The 18,911-nt window shown below is 34.7% G+C and overlaps 1 protein-coding gene across 1 annotated transcript in view; it reads right to left on the bottom strand.

The window, feature by feature from the left end:
• LOC136025831 (protein ECT2-like) overlaps positions 1 to 18,911 on the bottom strand; it is a 108,111-nt gene that overhangs the window by 49,265 nt on the left and 39,935 nt on the right. Inside the window, exons 9-10 of the mRNA XM_065701830.1 lie at positions 13,960 to 14,087; positions 8,390 to 8,575 (exon numbers count right to left, since the gene is read on the bottom strand). Of these exons, the coding sequence (XP_065557902.1) occupies positions 8,390 to 8,575; positions 13,960 to 14,087 (314 nt within the window). The remainder of the gene's footprint in view (positions 1 to 8,389; positions 8,576 to 13,959; positions 14,088 to 18,911) is intronic.

Raw genomic sequence — 18,911 nt, 5'->3', positions numbered from 1 at the left:
TTCTTCTTCATTCTTTTGGCCCCCTCCCTCGAACAAATATCCTGGCCCTGTAATTAATCTGTTTTTCTTCTAATTAGCTTTTTTTAATGCTAATCTTTATACAAGTTAACTTTCAAACAAAAGTTACATCTCCTTTTTTTTAGCTAACAGAATTCTGTTTTTGGCCCTTCAATTTTTTTTTACCGACAGAGTGTTTCAATCAATTAAGCTGTCAAAGAGTGTTTTTTTTTCATTATTTTTTTTTAAAAGCACGTAAAATACTAAAAAAATGCTAAAAAAAGAGACTTTTTAAGTAAAATAATAAGTGAAGCGAATAGACAATCTTTTTATAAATAAAAATAAAAAATAAAAGATTAAGAGTTTTAAATAAATCATTGCTTTTTTTCAAAACGAAACAAGTCAATTGAAAAGAGACAACTAACAGTAAAATCAAATTAAAATTTACTTTAAATGTAAAATTAAATATAAAAGTTGTTATAAAGTAATCAATTGATCGATTTTAACATTAATTGAAGTGGGTATTTAGTTTTAGAAAATAAAGATGCTAAGACTACTGTGAAAAGAGGAAGTGGGATTAAACAAATAACTGGCTATTTATATGGAGCCAAAAGAGAAGTAGGCGTCCCAAAATGGGACGGGAGGAGACCATGAGGAAGGCCTTTTAGAAAACTAGAGCTTCTTGAGAGGGGGTTAAGTTAAAATATACTATTAAAAGACCTAAAGCCGAACTGGGCAGCCATGACAAAACAAAGAAAGAAAAATTTCAAAATCAAGAACAAAACAAGATATTCAGAAGGATTAAAAGACAACCTAAACGACAGATATTTCGTCTGTATGAAACTAGTCGTCTTTAGCGGTAAATACAGAAGAAACTAATAAACAGAGTAAACATACTAAAACTATAAACAATAAAAAAAATACAAGAAATAAACCAATATCTATAAATACAATTAATACTGCTGTGATGAAGGGGCCTGGGATGAACGTTGCAGATGGGACCACATCCAGGATTTTTTTCGTAGGGGGGGAGGACTAGGGAGAGGTTAATAGGAAAATACTTTTAAAAAGCATAAAAAATTGTTTATATCAATTTTGACGAGTCAGAAAAACATTTCGGAGGGGGGGGGGGATCAAACCCCTTGACCCCCCTGGATACGGCCTTGGTTGCAGAGTCGTTGATTCATTCTTCAATTTGAGATTTTTCTCTCTTAAAGTAAATTTATTTTATCAGTTTACGAATAATGAAAGCTAACAAGGGCGTTGATAAGCACGCACAATTTCATCCCGAGAAAAAGAACTTTTTTTCGCAATTAAATAAAATTACAAGTAAACTAATAATTTCAAATAAATAATATTTTTCAAAGGGAAATAGCTCATTACAGAGACAAAAGGCAGTCAAAAATAGTTAAAATTATTTTAACAGTTATACTAATGATAAAAGCTATACCATCACCCAAGATAGTCTAATACCCTGCCTTCTTCAACCAAATCAAATAAACCCTTGGCATATTTTTAACCTATTTGGAATTAATTCTGTTCAATCTTACTTGCTCAAATCAAAAAATTAATTAGTATTTTGGTGTAATCAATTAATTAAATGAATCAATCACTAGTTTTATAGCTATTGAGTTTTGTAAAGTAAAGATGTTAGTGGCATCGAGAAAAAGCGATGGGATTAAGCAAAAAACTACTGAAACTTAGCACCAATTGATTAATGGGTCTATTTAACAACTATTTAGGACAAAAAATAAAAATGGTTCAAATCTAAGTACTAATTGACTAAAAGATTGATTTTCTAATTTAATTAATTAATTAGATTAAGTGTTAATCAGTGTGATTATTTTATCACACAGTTACTTAGTTTTGGAAATTAAAGACGTTAGTACCACTGTGAAGAAAGGAATTGGGACTAAAATAAAAATGGTTCAAATCTAAGTACTAATTGACTTACAGATTGATTTGCAAAATTAATTAATTAGTTAGTTTAAGTATTAATCGGCGCGGTTATTTGATCATGCAGTTACTTATTTTTAGAAATTGAAGACGTTAGTACCACCGATAAGACAGGAATTGGGACTAAAATAAAATGGTTCAAACCCAAGTACTAATTGACTAATATATTGATTTGCTAATTTAACTAATTAATTAGATTAAGTGTTAATCAGTGTGGTTATTTGATCACGCATTTACTTACTTTTGGAAATTAAAGACGTTAGTACCACTGAGAAGAAAGGAATTGGGACTAAAATAAAAATGGTTCTAACTTAAACAATAATTGATTAATGGACTAACTTGATTATTTAATTAATTAACTGATTTAGGCTAAAACTGAAGCAGATATTTAGTTTTGTAAAGCAAAGATACTAGTAATACAAAGCAAAAAATAGGAGGGATTAAACAAAAACCGCTAACATTCAAGTATTATTAATTGAAATAATTATTTGGTTTATGCAGTTATTGATGTAGCTATTTAGTTCTAAAAAGTAAAGATTTAAGTATCATCAAGAGAAGAGGAGGTGGATTTGACAAAAAAAAAAAAAAAAAAAAAAAAAAAAAAAAAAAAAAAAAAAAAAAAAAAGAAAAAAAAAAAAAAAAAAAAAAAAAACCTAGGTCAGATGGACTCCTATTACAAAAAAATTATACCTACTTTGTTGCAGCGATTCATTACAACTGAAACTGGGCCCAAATCGCTCTTTAACACAATAGGCTTACCATTTCCCAGTGTTAGTACTACCAACACTACAACGCTTCCGACTGTGACTGCAAATACTACTGCAATTTCTATTGTTACAACACAAACTATTGAACTATAGCAAAAGGGTTTAACTGTATCCTGCTTTTCAAAATAACACAATATATCCAGGTTGTCTAAAGGGATTATCTGTAATGCCTCTCAAATGGCTAAGTTAGTTGAATATTTTAGGTGCGGGAGGAGAGAGGGGGTGTTGCACTAAATCAAAAGACACTAGGTGAGTCCAATTTGTCAAAAGGACGTATCCGGACACATCCATATTGGTCTCAGGAATGGCTACGGGTGTTAGGTTGAAATTTCATTAAATGCAATGGGTGATATTAAACCAAATTTCTTCTGGATACCATAGGCTTGCCATGTCACAATAGGCAAATAGTCGGCCAAAAAACATATTTTTTGGAATTCTACCTTGGGCCAAACAAATGTTAAGTGAAAAAAAAAGTTCATGTTTTTACTTACTATCACAAGCCCCAGAGGGCCGAATTGAAAAAAACAAATGTTCCTGGGCCAGGTAGACTCCTATGCCGAAAAAATCTATCTACTTTGTTGCATCGATTCCTGACAACCAAAATTGGGCCCAAAGTTCTTTTGGATACCATAGACCTACCATTCTCAATAGGGAAATAGTCGGCCAAAGACATACTTTTTGGAATTCTACCTTGGGCCAAACAAATATTATGTAAAAAAAAAAAAATGTATGGATGCTATGGCTGTATTACAAACTTTTTAAAAAATATTTTTAGTTTTAATGTTCGCATTGTAATGTAAGTTTATATATATATATATATATATATATATATATATATATATATATATATATATATATATATATATATATATATATATATATATATATATATATAGCTGTTGGGGTGGCGCTTCGCGCCACCCCAACACCTAGTTGGTGGGGCGCTTCGCGCCCCCCCAAGCCCCCCCGCGCGCGTAAGTCGTTACGCGCCATATTAGTTACGCGCCATTGTAGTTGTGTCCCTGTGTCCCACCTGTGAATAGAGATAGATATAAATATATGTTTTTAACTACGTAAAACATGCGAATATACAACATTCTTCGCTGTCCCATTGTCTGTGCATATAAATAGATTGTCAGGTTTACTGACTCTTGAACATGCAACATATAATTGTCCATGGGAAAAACAATCCGTATTCAGATCTATACCTCATTATTCTAATGATGTGTCCCTGTGTCCCGGTCGTCATTTATATTCCCTGTGTCCCGGTCGTCATTTGTGTCCCGGTGTCCCAGTTTGTAATTTCTCTTTGAGTGTCCCGGTCGTCATTTATATTCCCTGTGTCCCGGTCTGTAATTTCTATTCGAACAATCCCTGTGTCCCGGTCGCCATTTATATATCCCGCCTGTGCCCCCGGCGTCCCCGTTGTAGTTGTGTCCCTGTGTCCCGGTCGTCATTTATATTCCCTGTGTCCCGGTCGTGATTTGTGTCCGGGTGTCCCAGTCTGTAATTTCTCTTTAAGGTTCCCGGTCGTCACTTATATTCCCTCTGTCTCGGTCGTCATTTGTGTCCCGGTCTGTAATTTCTCTTTGAGTGTTTTTTCTTTTTAGTTTTTTTTTAGCTTTTTACCTTTTTTCTTTTTTCAGTTTTCTTTTTCTTCTTTATTTTTCAGCGTCACTATGACGAACCTTTGTTTTTTTAACTTAAATCTGGTAGGCATTGATGACCTTATCCAAGTCAAAATCCCAAACCCAATCATCATCGCTATCATTTTCAGTTTTGATATGTTTTGACTCTCGCTGTCCAGGTGGATTTTCATCTAACTGCGCGGTTTTAAGTTCTTTAGCCGCAAGCCTGTTTTCTTGCTGTTCTTGTGATTCCCCGGCACGCTTTCTTTTCTTGCTTTCTCTATCAGCTGCAAGCCTGTTTTCTTGCTGTTCTTGTGATTCCTTGGAACGCTTTCTTTTCTTACTTTCTCTATCAGCAGCAAGTTTTTTGGCATAAACTCTTTGAGCAGCTTCCTCGGCTGTTGCCATTGTAGGTTCTTCAGTCATTTTACAATTAAACATTTTTCCGTGAACAAATGTCTTAAATACCATTAATGACGTCACCGTCAAAGCAAAAATGACGACAACTAATTTCATGACGTCAGTCAACACAGAAACATGACGTCACCTGACAGACAGACAGACACACAACTTATTTTTATATATATAGATATATATATATATATATATATATATATATATATATATATATATATATATATATATATATATATATATATATGTACATATATATATATATATATATTATATATATTGGTGTTGTGCTAAAGACGGCCCTTGGACATAAGGCCGAAATATTCACTGAATTGAATATCACTGTCTTGAGAAAATTTCCTTATTGTTTCGAAGTTGTGTTTGTTTTTTATTAAGATTATTTATAATCCTTTGTTCGTATAACAATAAAAATTCCAAAGTAATCCTTTAATTAAGGATACGATTGTTGAGTTATATAACTAATTACTCCTCTGCAAATCTGACCTTGGGATAAAGATCGACTAGAAAACGTGTCTCACTTTCGAGCTCATTATGTTGGATACACTTTTCCGATTTGGGCTCACCGAAGATTCACAGGGCATTTTAAACAAACTGGGCAATAACCAAAATGATGTGACGCCAAGAAAGCACACACACACACACAAAGAAAAGACTTAAGATAGACTTCTTTTGATTATTTTTCACATTATTATTAGTATTTAAGAAGTTGAAAAAAGGTCATTCAAGATTTCAAGTAAGCAAAGAATAGCAGCCATCATAGTAATACAAGAAAAAAGGAGTTTAAAATAGATATTCCTATTTTCGTGAAACATATCTGGTGTTCTTAGTGCAAGATGGTGTTGGGCGATAAGTTGATTAACGGATATATCGATATTTTTACCTTCGATATTCGATATATTGAAATTGACATTCTGGACCAGGTTTTTGCTCAGATTAACTCCTGGTTTAGCCAAAGTTCAATAAAAAAATTGTAATCAAAGAGTATTTTGCCTATTTTTTTTTCAAACTGCAGATGATATAAAATGAAACAAAAAATAGACAATTCGATCACATAAACGATAATCAAGAAAACCCAGACTTGAAATTACTCGGGCTCAGGGCAAAGAAAAATAAATGACAGGCTATTTTTGGCTATTAAAAAAAAGAACATGGCAATGTTTTCCCTGAGGATCGGTTCAATTTTATTAACTGACCAATCTAGTAAAAAACTCTCAGAAGGGATATTGGTGGCAGGGACGGACATTAGAATTGTGGCGACCTCGTATAGGTGTTTCTGACATCCCATAGTACAACATTTGAACGGATCAGTTTTTTTCGGAACTATAGACTCTCTATACAAAATCTGTAGAACTAAGATAGATTCAGATACTGGCGAAGCATGCTTGACATTGATCAACCCCGCTTACAGAGGGGTTTCAATAGAGTTTTCATAAATTGGCTAGGTTTTTCCCCTTTTTTCAAAACCCATTCATAATCTTCAGTAATCCATTTCTAATTCGCAACCATCATATTTAAAAGACACTATCAGCACACGGAGTCTTGTTATTTCTAATCCTTTTAGCAGCATATTGTCACTAATTCATCTTCACAAAATAAATCTTTTCTATTTCCCATTTTTATTTAACCCTTTTCTTATCACTTATTGTAAAGCGTTCCTATCTTTACCTGGGACAAGTCCAGGTAGACTATTCCTTCTCAATTTTATAATATACCAGTAGTTATCCGGTCTGATTGCATCTTCCAGATTTTCAGCAATTTTATCCAAGGGTTCATTTCAGACCTCCTTAATTCTCATTCCAACACTTTCTCCACTCGCCTTATATTCACTTCATTTTCATACTTATTCTCATACAAAAATCTTTTCCCTTGCAGAATTCTTGTGAAAATGAAAACCCATTTCCTTATAGTTGAAAAGCATCTTTTGCACTAAAAACATGAACCTGTTTTTTTTTTACATAACATTTGTTTGGCCCTTTCATTTGGCCCTTTTCATACGGTCTATCACTCAGATAATTCTTGCGAAAACCCCTCCTCAATCAAAATGAAAACCCATTTCCTTATAGTTGAAAAACATCAGTGCACTAAAAACACGAGCCTGCTTTTTTTTTTTACATAACACTTGTTTGGCCCTTTTCATACGATCTATCACTCAGATAATTCTTGCGAAAACCCCTCCTCAATCAAAATGAAAACCCATTTCCTTATAGTTGAAAAGCATCTGTGCACTAAAAACACGAACCTGTTTTTTTTATATAATATTTGTTTGGCCATTTCATATGATTTATCACTCAAATAATTCTTGTACAATCCCCTCCTCCTTTCTACTAAACATAAACCATTCTTACTAATATACCTAACTGCATTTCTAACTTTCCTCCCCAAGATACCATCAGCAACTTTACAAACTATTTTACCCAAATTATTCCACCCATCTTCTACAGTGTCGAATTTTAAACTCTCCAGTTTAGTATTCAATTGTTCCTGGAAAGTTCCTCTCAAATTCTCATCCTGGAGTCTACCAACACCATAGCTTCGCACAAGATAGTTACCCTTCAGAAATTTCAGCTTTAGATTAACCCTAGACATTACTAGATGTACATTTTACTTTTAATATTAAGATAATCACTCCTATATAACCAAGTGTTTTGTATCAATCCTGTCAATCTTTGCTTTAAATTAACATAAAAGCCTGTTAGCCATCTCACCATCATGTAAAAACCATTATTAACTTATAGGCCGTTTTATGCCCAAACATACATGCAATTTTGTGTGCTGGATCCTTTCCGCTGAATGTTCACTGGTATATGGCAGAACTCCCTTGAATGAAGTTACTACTTATTACTAATTTCTTATAATCAAATTTATCGAAATTATTATTCTTATAAATAAATAAATTTAAATCTGATCAATTGTTAGAAAGGAAATTTACACAGCCATATACACCTTAAAAACTTGGGAACACTCAGGGATTCAACTTCTAATGAAAAAAAAAATCTCCGTATGCAGTTATGCAGCTCTTAGTAGTAGCTGGCAGAATAAAAAAAAAGAAATGTTGATTATAAATTAAAGAAATAGCAAACAAAAAATTGTAGCAAACAGCTTAATAAACTGTAGCTTTCCTTTGATAATGTAGTTGTCTCTAGGAGCCAACAGACTATTAATATTTGAGATTTAATGGACGTAAAACGTTGTAAAATTCAAATTATTAGTTATACTTATATATTTTCATGGTTCAACGTGAAAACAGAGACGAAACTAAAAACTTCAAAATTTTGACAACCAAAAGGAAAATCTTAGAACACTGATTTTCATGCAAGAACAGTTCTCAAAATAGTTAAAAGGTTCATGGTGCTACTCTTTAAGAATTTTCATCCAATACAGTTTATCTTCCAGCGTCTCTTTCTTTTTTCTTAATATTTACTTTCTTCCTCGATTTTTGTTTATTTTGCTTTATTTTCGTTCTGTTTAAACGATTTTTGTTTTGTTTTAAATGTGTCTATATTCCTCTATAACAGAGGCTATTCAGCCCTTTAGATGAGATGTTAAACCCCCTCTAAACATTGTTGAGGATGAATTCATCTATTTTTTTCCTGTCATATCACTTACGTGCTTTAAAAATATCCGTCCAATACTATTGTCCTTCCAGTTCCGGGCCATAATTGTAAAATCTTCAAGAATTTTTCCATGAACTTCAACGATTGCTGGAATATTACCAAAAATAATTTTTATTTCTGTTGCAGCCAGCAAGGGTCCTCCTGGTTGGTCTTCAGCTTCAAGGGGCATCCTAAATACCTGAAAAAAATAATCTTATTCTCCCCAAAAATTGGAACCGCAAAATGGCAAAAACTAATTGTAAAAGAAGGGATTTTACGAGATTCTCCGGCCGAAGATCCTTCCAATCATTAGGGAGAGGAGTAGGTGAATAAGGAGAGGGATGATCTTAGTGGTTCAATATTCCGCCATTTTTTCAGGAAATAAGCGTCCGTAACAAACAGCCAATCCTTAACCTGAAAACAATGAGGTGCTGTCATCGCCCAAAGCGCTTATTTCTCTAAAGAACTTTCGCAATCAGTCAATTATTAACTGACAGTTAGTTTCTGATTTTCAGAGGGAGTATTTGTTTCATGTTTTTTTGTTTGAAAGTAAGAGAGTATTGTTTACAGTTTAACTCTTTCGCGACCGACGGGACCTTGCAGTCCCAGCATGTAAAAATCTTTTGGGGGCTTCTAAATTCATCGATAGACTGATAAAACCTGTTCCATTGTTTTCCGCCTTTTTTGGCCAGTCGATTGATGGGTAACAAGTCAAGATGGCGTTCAGTAGGAGTTGTTCAGCGGATGGTGAAGTTTTGCTGTTACTTTTTTTCAAAAAAGGTAAGAAGTCGTTTTTTTTTTATTTGTAATGGCGGGCTACAGCGATTTAAGATCAGAGCAAAAGCTGCAATAGTTATTGTTTATGTGTAAGGAAACATTTTGGAATAAATAAAAATCTGATAAAGCCCTTAGGATGACTGCTGTAATGGATTCTATTTTCGGGACCTTGCAGTCCCAGTGGACAATACCCTTGTGTGGTGGCGACTGTAAATTCCCGCTGGTCGAAGTTGATTAAAATGACACTTTCGAAAATGCTCGACGATTAGTGATTTCTAAAGCAGCGGCACTCTTGAAATTGTTTTCTTGTTGTTTATTTTAATTTCCTGTGGTCTGTGACGTTTGGTTTGGTTGACCTTGCTGATAACAAATCCACAGTCTGCCTCTATCTCTTTTTTCTTTTTTGCCTTTTATTCACGCCTTTCCCTCTTTTATTCAGGTCAAGATTAAACAAAGAAAGAAGAAATTCCTTCTGTCGGTTCCTCTCTCTCCCTCTCTTTATCTCTCTAGCTCTCTCTCGTATTGTCTTATTGTATAGTTGGTTCTTGTTCCAGACCATGCGAAAGCGAATATCTACCAGTCAAAGTACCATACTGAATGCCTTAGGAGAGATGGGAAGCGATCTTGGTGATTTGGATGAAGAGGATGTCTGGTTTCAGCAGTCTGAAGAGATAGAACAGGATCTACAGGGTAACACCGACACAGAAGACGATGATATGGAGCAAGACCTGATAGGTATGGCGTTAGCTAATGTTCTCCCAAGTTCAGACATACTAAATGCTGGGGAAGACTCGCCAGCCACTTTTCCAATCCCAAGCGACACAGATCCTTGGCTTGCTATGCCTTCAACTTCATCAGCACCTGTTCCGTCTCGTGAAGCTAATAAAAAAAAAAATGTAAGACCGCCGGCAAGGAAAACAAAAGTCAATGAAACACAAAGAACATAAAAGAAAGTTGTCGCACAAACCCATCACTTTGGACTTGAAGAGTCCTGTTGCAATTAAAGATTACCTCTTTGTCACAACTCTAAATTTTTAAAGTAATAACAAACTTTAGCGTAAAGAGCGGGGCGTTGAAGAGGGGGTGGGGACAGCCCCTTTCATTCATGGAATAATTTCTGTTCATTTAAGCTTTAATGTCGTTCCTTACTTTCAGTTAAAAAAATTACTTTTTGTTTTTATTTAACTTCTGAACGGTTTTCATCTAATGCAAGTTCGAATTTGGATCGTAGTACATGAACAATTAAAAAGGAATTTTCCTGTTAATTTTTGCAAAGTTTACCCCTCGTATAAAATTGGCTCTGGAAAGTTCGCCTCCAGAAACTATCCTCGCAATTTGAAAATTTTACCATATAAAGCAAAAAATTGTTTTTTATGTGTATGAAGGGACTGTCTCCTCATACAATGCCAGGAAATCCGCCTCTTCTCTCCATGGAAAAGTTCTTCCCATATAAAATACCCCCCACCAGGTAAATTCCACCCAGACAATTCCATTCTAGCTGAGAATTACCCCTGAAAAATATCTTGCGGATGATTCCGGCTGCAAATTTTTTCTTTGCCGACTTTTATTTGAAAAGGACTTTAATTTCTGATTATTTTTAAAAACATGCCGAAAATGCCCCCTCTGTGGAATATGCTTCACACAAATACCCCCGCCGCCGAGAAGAAAGGTGCTTCTGCCGAAAATTAAAACGAGCAGAAAAATAATTTCTGCTCGTTTTAATGTTTTGAGTTTTAATGTTGCTCCTTACTTTCAGTTAAAAAACGTTTTTTATTTAATAATTTAAACGAATTAAGTCTATACCATGAGATCGTAGCCAGCACAAACATTTGTATTGTAAAAACTGAAATATTATATTTGTAAACATTAAATTGGACTGTAACCCCGCGCACTTTTTTGCTAGTCTTTATAATGTTGATGTTTCCATAAAAAGAAATTTCTTTCAAGTAAATTATACCATGAGATCACCCATCACAAAATTTATATTGTAAAAACTAAAAGATGGAACAGCAAACGTTAGAAATAAAAACCCTTAGATCAAAGATCACACTCCTTAGATCAAAGCACCCTGTTAGGTGGTGGATGAAAAGCGTTTAAAAAATGTTCTGGCCGTTGTAAGGCATTGGCTCAGAAGTATGTCCTCTTTTGATGGGTTTGCCACCCCACCCACCTCTTCTGAAGTTTTAGTTCGATTCGTGATTGCTTTTATAAAAATTTCTTGCAAACGGAAAACGTTAGTTCATAAAGTTAGAGCACTAAGATCAAAGCATTAGATGAAATTAGATCAATTAGACTAAAATTAGATGAAACATTAAATTTGCATTAAGTTACATACAGTAAAAAGTATCATATAGCTTCACCACAAAATATTGTCAAGGGAAAAAAAAATAGCCACCACGAATACCTGAGAGGGGGAACAATGGACCGCCTCCCCAACAAAATATCAAGATTGTGCAATATTTTCTGTATTTTGTCATGCCTTTTTAATTACATACTTCTGGCATCTTTTGCTAACCCTTGATATAGGTTTTCTGTACACATGACACTGGAGAAGGTACTGAAACGAGCATTCGCATAAAATTCCATTTAAGAGTAGTCAGATGAGAACACAAACTAGAGCCTTGTACAATGGTTACAAGTCTCCTGACTTTAAAGCTCCTTCTTAGTTGGTGTAATAAGGGGCATGGGGATTCTACAAATTAGAAAGCTTAAACACAAATTATGGTAGATTGAACGTTTTTGGGAAGCTTCTGCTACTACATGAAGTATTAAGGAATAAAAGGAATTCTACCAAGAGAAATCTTTGACTAAAGTACCCAGTTTGAACCCACCCACCTCGACCTATTTCTTCAACACGTACATTGGTCGAAAACCCCTACTTTGTTGGTGTAATAAAACTTAGAAACATTCGCCGACTCTCCAATTGGCCTTAAACTAAGTGTAAAAAAACTTTCTTGAGACCATTAGATGACTAGAGGGTGGGGAATGGTGTGGGATTGGTAGGGGAGTAGCCAGTTTGAACCCATTCTCCTCGAACTAGTTCTTTGACACGTAAATTGGTCGTAAAAATGCAAGCCAAAAAATTTGTTGCTCTTAAAAAACTTGGAAACATTTTCGGACTCTTAATTAGTCTTAAACTGAAAGTAAAAAAAGAAACAAAAAAACAACTTATCTGAAACCATAAGTCCACAGAAGGCAAATCCCCTTTTCCTTTAACTAACAAACAGAACTCACTTTCTTTGCCCAAACCGAACAAAATTTTCTAACAAAAGGGTTTTTTTATCAATTAAGCACTATTAGATTTCTTTTTTTTTGTCTTAAGGACATTAACTCTGTAAAGAAAATAAATTGCTCGAACCTACATTTGATAAACATTCAGAAAGATGGAAGATCACCAAAGCACCTAAATAATGTGCATCCTGTGTCCGCAAAGATTTTAGTCAAGGCGGTTAGCACAACTGAAAACTTCCAAAGCTATCAAATTATTCAAGAGTACTTTTTTAAAGCAGATTTTTAATGTTTTCCAAAAAGATGTACAAGAATATTTTTGGAACTGCACTTTCCTGAACTTTAAAAAGAAAATTCTACTCTGTTCAAAAAAATAAAAAAATAAAAATCATGCTTTGAAATGATTTAAGTTTCATAAAACCTAAATATCTCTATCCCCGGGACAAAACGGAAGAATTTAAATGGTTTTTCTAAGATTTTCAGAAAAGTAAGAGTAAGCTTTTAGTTTTCTGTCGTTTATTCAGAACTCTTATCAAACCAACTGATTGGTGCGCAAGATTAAGGATCCTTTGTCCGAGAGGGCGAGGGTTCGAATCTTAGTGTAACCAATTGTTTATTTTGAGACGGGGGTCAGTGGGCTGACTCTGTAAGCTCAACCAGAGTTGACCAAGGTCTAAATGGGTACCTGGAGAAATCTGGATAAGGTAAACAGGAAGGACCTGCGAAAGCAAAAGATGGTTGGCCCCAACACCCCATTGCACTTCCTGACTGAAGGGCCAAGAAACAGAGATCATCACCGCCGGTAGAGACTGTAAAGTTCAATGCCGTTTTTTTTTTTTTTTTTTTTTTTTTTTTTTTTTTTTTTTTTTTTTTTTTTTTTTTTTTTTTTGTATATCAAACCAATACAAGTTATCGCAAGACCGTCCCATCCATTAGCAACCTAATGAAAATTTCGATGCAATTAAACCAGATAAAACACTGATTCAGAAAAGTTTTAGACAAGATAAAATTACAACTGAAAACCCAAATCTACCATTCAACATCTGTATTTTATTCTACATTCAATATCGACTTTTATTTACTTTTAATTTATCTATTATTTATTTTACTTTCTATTTATAAATATTTGTTTATTAACTATTTATCTATTATATTCATTTATTTTTGTTTATTTATTTATTATTTATTTACTTTTATTTCCTCATTACATCCTGATATTAGAGTGGCAGTCCGACTAAACACTCAATTTTATCAGCTTCTCAAATACTTTTTCGGATGCGGCACAATGGTCCGCGCAGTGCATGTGCCGATCCCACATTCTCAGTCTCTGGCTCAGAGTAAATATCGTGGTTTGAGGCAAGTCATCCAACACTTCATGTGTTTTTTCCCCCGGATTTCTCCAGGTACCCATTTGGAGCTGGGTCGACTCTGGTTGAGCTTAAAGAGCTATTCCTCTGACCATCGTCCTAAACTAAACAATCAGCGATACCAGGACTCGAACCTTTGTCCCTACGGACACAGAATTTTAAGTCTAGAGAAAAAAGTAAAAAATAATCGGAGCGAAGATTGGAAACAAACCTTATCAATTGCACTTAAAATTCCAACATAATTAACTTCTGTCTGCAAAAGCTCCATGAAAACTTTTTCTCTTTGGGTCATGTCCTTAAGCTGAACAGCAAATAATCCAGTTTTACCTTGGCCGAGACCTACAAATAATATAGAGGAATATATAATAGCTACACTAACGAATCAGATTAAGATATAAATATTAATACCAACATTATTAAGTGTCCATATTAGATCAACTGAAATTATATTTTTTTTCTTATAACAACCATAGGTGCGTCAATGGGGGAAGGGGGAATCTTATCTTGTAATCCTTGGTGCTATAAAGTCCATATCAGATTAATTTAAATTAATGTAGATTTTTCATATATCGTTCTCGTAATTTTACGACTTATTTGTGAAGATAAAAAATAGAAAAAAAGAAAACAAAATTGTGTTTTAAATAATGTTTGAAACGGATATATCAATATTAATGCTAATACTATTACTAGGTCGGCATTAGAATCATATCGGTCTAAACGACACGTTTTTTTTTTTTTTTTTTTTTTTGTTTAAAATCGTAGTTTATGTCTCATATGTGACGACTGCCAATAAAGAGAAAATTTTTATCAAAAAGGACAATCAACTTTTTTTTATAAATACGCAGAGGCTATCCGTAGGCTATTCATTATAAATAAGTTACCGTTTATATTAACGCTCAAGTCTAAGTATTTATCAGAATACTCCATCTGGATCCCCCACCCCTGATTTCTAGCCATGATTCACATGCATTTTAGAGTAATAAATTTTATCTTTCAAAATAATAGAATAACAAAAATATCAACACATCATATATACCAATAGCACAACAACAAACAATGGGGACTAGTCTAGAAAATAATGGAAATTGTAAAAATTCTAGAAGACCAGAAAATGGCAATTTTCTCAGTCGGTTCGTAAAAAGGGCTAAGAATGGGCTAAGGGGGATTTTAAGACCATACAATACCTTAAAGAATCGCCCTATCTCGTTCATTATAAACTTTTTTTTATTTGTGCGGCCAAACTATTTCGAACTTATTGGGCCTAGCCGACTCCCACAAGGACCCACGGGTCCCCGATTCACCCATATATTAATTTCAAGCTACCCACTATAGTTAAAAAAATTAAAACATAAAAACAAGCTAAAAAATACATAAGAAAAAATGTTTAGAAAACAGATGTTAAGAGTAACATTTTAGTTCGATAACAAAATTGCGGTAACAATAATAGGCGAAATAAAGCAATATTTTCCGAACAAAAATTTTAAATTATCAGGCGCGCGGAGTGTGTCACTCTCTCAGTGGTAGCAGCAGAAAGATAGTGAGGCAGGTATATAATTACTACGCAGTTATTACTATAAATAAAATATTTCAACCATGTACAAGCAAAAAAAAAGTAATTTCAATATGGGTAGATAGAAAAATATGAACATATCCAAAATATCAAAATAAGAATGAAATAATAAATTAACATAAATGTGCATATATTGCTGAACGTGTATTAAATTTTGGAAACCAAATACATTGTTAGAGGTTTTTTTTATATACAAACTATGGAGCTCTCGCGCTATATCTGCCAGCTTTATTGCAGCTACATAACCCTACATCTGCCAGCTTTGCCGCAGCTATTACATATCTCAGCTATTACACTACATTTGCTAGCTTTGTTAAAGCCAAACAATATATCTCAGCTATTAAACTGTTTGTCAGCTTTGTTGCAACTAGATCTACATATCTAAGCTATATACTACATCTACTATAAGCTACATACTATATCCCACCTATAGCAATCCATCTACCATTTGTGTTACAGCAACATCTATATATCTCAGCTATTACACACAGGGCTCGAAATGATTCCTGCTCATTAGAAAAAGGACTTGGTGACCAGTCAAAAGACTTTAGAGGTGGAAAAAGGGACCAATAGGGCCTAAAGTGAGAAGGAATTTTGACTGTCATTGACGGTCAAAACATTCCTTTGCTCATGAATCAGAAACGGTGGCTAAGTGACCCTAAGAATCATCATATTGATGAACCCCGGAAGGAACCCATTATCCCTAGATATGGGCAGTTGTCTTTGTTTTTCATTTCTTTTAACTTTCAATTATTTAGAACAAAAATAGAAAAGCAACTTCAAGACTAGTAACAAGTAAAAGCAATCCATAAGACTTCAGCCCGCAAGTTAACTCATTCACTTCTTCAACTTCTTCGAGAGATTAGTAAAATTGCTTATCATGTCACACTTCCTATTTTGTATGTCCTTTGCCACCCACTGTTTTTCACCTGTTGATGTTTTTTCGTCTTCTCGCGTTTTGATGGCCCTCTCTAGTAAGGAATTGAACAGAGTGATATCCACTGAATCATTTGAAGTCACCGCTCTGTAAGCGATCAGTGGCCTCTTTCAATAGGGCTTCAACAATTGCTCGTTTTTGTTTTTCAGATGCCTGTTTTTCTTGCAATGATTCCTCAAGTATACCTAGCAGTTTTTTTTGCTACAGATGTTCTTAATCTCGAATGCTTCGGTCAGCAGCCTGTTCTTTTGCCCTGCTATCCCCATAGTCTTAATATTTTGACCAGGCCGACCTAGCCACAGTCAAAATTCTTTTGAAATTGGAAACCTTTCTGCTTTGCCTCCATATGTTCAATTCGTGAATCACACACAAGCTTTGCATTTAGGACTTTTCTAGCACGGAGGCTCTTTCTGATAAAAAGAAGTCTCTCTGAGAGCAAGAAACCCCTCTCTACATCAGCACTGCCATGCGATAATGCCAACTCAGCTTTTACAAGCTTCGACAAAAACATACACTTTTACCCACCAAAAACATTGATCATTGAGAAGATTTAATTTCCAGTAATGGTCATATGTGTTGATTCTACTGAATTCTCGGATTCTAGTAATATCCACTCACTTCTAACATCGTCGACACTCCTACGTGGGATCCAGGCACCTAAGTACTTGGAAAAGGCTATTATAAGAGATGGAGCAATTTTTTGATCAAGTGCTCGGCAGCTGCCTTGAAATTCCTTTGCACCCTTCGATGGAACCCTTGTCTTTTCTGCCAAGGTTCATTTCTGAACATCTAACGCAAGCTCAACCAGCTCACCTACAATAGTGTCCTGTAAATGGTTGTCCAGTTTCGACCTAGGACCCTGTTTATTTGCTCCTGTTTCTTTAAATAAAATTCATCTTAGTCACTAGTATCTCCATCAGTTGATTCAACAGGGATATATACTACTATAGCTGATATCCCAAACTTTTTAGTCATCAAATGAGCAATTTGTATTCTATTGTTAATACCTTCCCAGCCCATGAAGACTTAGCAGCTTCCTTGTTCATCATGAGCCCTACTCCCTGTCCATGTACCCCATCTTTCCTGCCTGAGTAAACAAATTGTATATCACTTAATTTCATTCTTCCTACCCCTGAGATGTGAGCTTCTGAAACTCCTAACAAGTCCAGTTCGAATCGTCTGAATTCGTCAGTCAAAATGTCGATACGATAGTCATTTGTTAACGTCGTAACATTCTGAGTTCAAATTTTCATGTTCTTTAAATCATTGAAATTATTTTGGCATCAGGAATAGCAATGATTATGGATACCAGTGCAGGACGGGGACCAACATATCTTCTCAAGTCTACACCGAAGCGCTTAACACGGCCTAGAACTGGACGGCAAGAAATGCCTGGGACCTCCAGTATGAATGGAGGCTTTGTGCAATCCTAGGCCCATCTTGGTCACAACACGGTTTTTAGCACTTGGCGATGCTCATCTATCAACAAGGTGGAAAGGCTACACAGAGAGTCAAGCCTATTACCTCCAACATGTTATATATCCATGCCTACAAATATCATTCTACTACGGCGAGGCAACTCATAGTAGATAAATTAGCTAGGAAGAGGTATTTCAGTCCGAAAACGCCCGTCAAAAAAGACCAAGCCCAGAAGAATTATCTATTAATCATAATCTCATGATAATGCTGTGTCGTTTACTAGGCTATAATTCCCTCAAGGGGCGGCACTCCCCAAGTGGGAATAGATCTATGTGAAAACAAAATTTTGGAAACAAAATACATTCTTAGAGTTATTTTTTTTTTTACCAACTATGAAGCTCTCACGCTAGATCTGCCAGCTTTATTGCAGTTATATATCTCAGCTATTACGCAACATCTGCTAGCTTTATTGAAGCTAAAACAGCTTGTCTCAGCTATCACAGTATCTGCCAGCTTTGTTGCAGCTAAATCTAAATATCTCACCTATATACTACATCTACATATCTCACCTATAGCACTCCATCTACCATCTTTGTTACAGCTATATCTACATACCTCAACTACCACACAACACCTGCCAGCTTTATTACAGCTATAACTACATATCTAAGCTATCACGCTACATCTGCCAGCTTTATTGCAGCTATATTTCACCTATTACGCTATGCCTGGTAGCTTTGTTGAAACTAAAACAAATTATCCAAGCTATCATACTATCTGCCAGCTTTGTAAAAGCTAAATCTACATATCTCAGCTATATACTATATCTACACATCTCACCTATAGCAGTTCATGTACCAGCTTTGCTACAACTATATCTACATATCCCAGCTATCACGAAACATCTGCCAGCTTTATTTGAGCTACATATGTATATCTCAGCTATGACACCACATCTACCAGCTTTGTTGCAGCTATGTCTAAATATATGAGCTATCACCCTACATCTGTCAGTTTGTTGCAGCTACATCTATATGTATCACACTGTATCTGCCAGCTTTGTTGGAGCTCTTAGCATTGGTACGAACGGAAAACCATTTACAAACGGCAAGTAAAAAAAAAAAATCGTATTCATAAATTGTTCCAATCACTTATTTAATGACTTGGCAATTAAAAATCAAACTGGAAGAATCAAATAAATGCCGTTACAGTTCAGCATTGCATCGAAAATTATGAT

The sequence above is a fragment of the Artemia franciscana genome, chromosome 4, assembly GCF_032884065.1.
Source record: "Artemia franciscana chromosome 4, ASM3288406v1, whole genome shotgun sequence".
Lineage (NCBI taxonomy): Eukaryota > Metazoa > Arthropoda > Branchiopoda > Anostraca > Artemiidae > Artemia > Artemia franciscana.
Note: the sequence above shows the minus strand (reverse complement) of the source record. Positions and strands in the feature narration are given on the sequence as shown.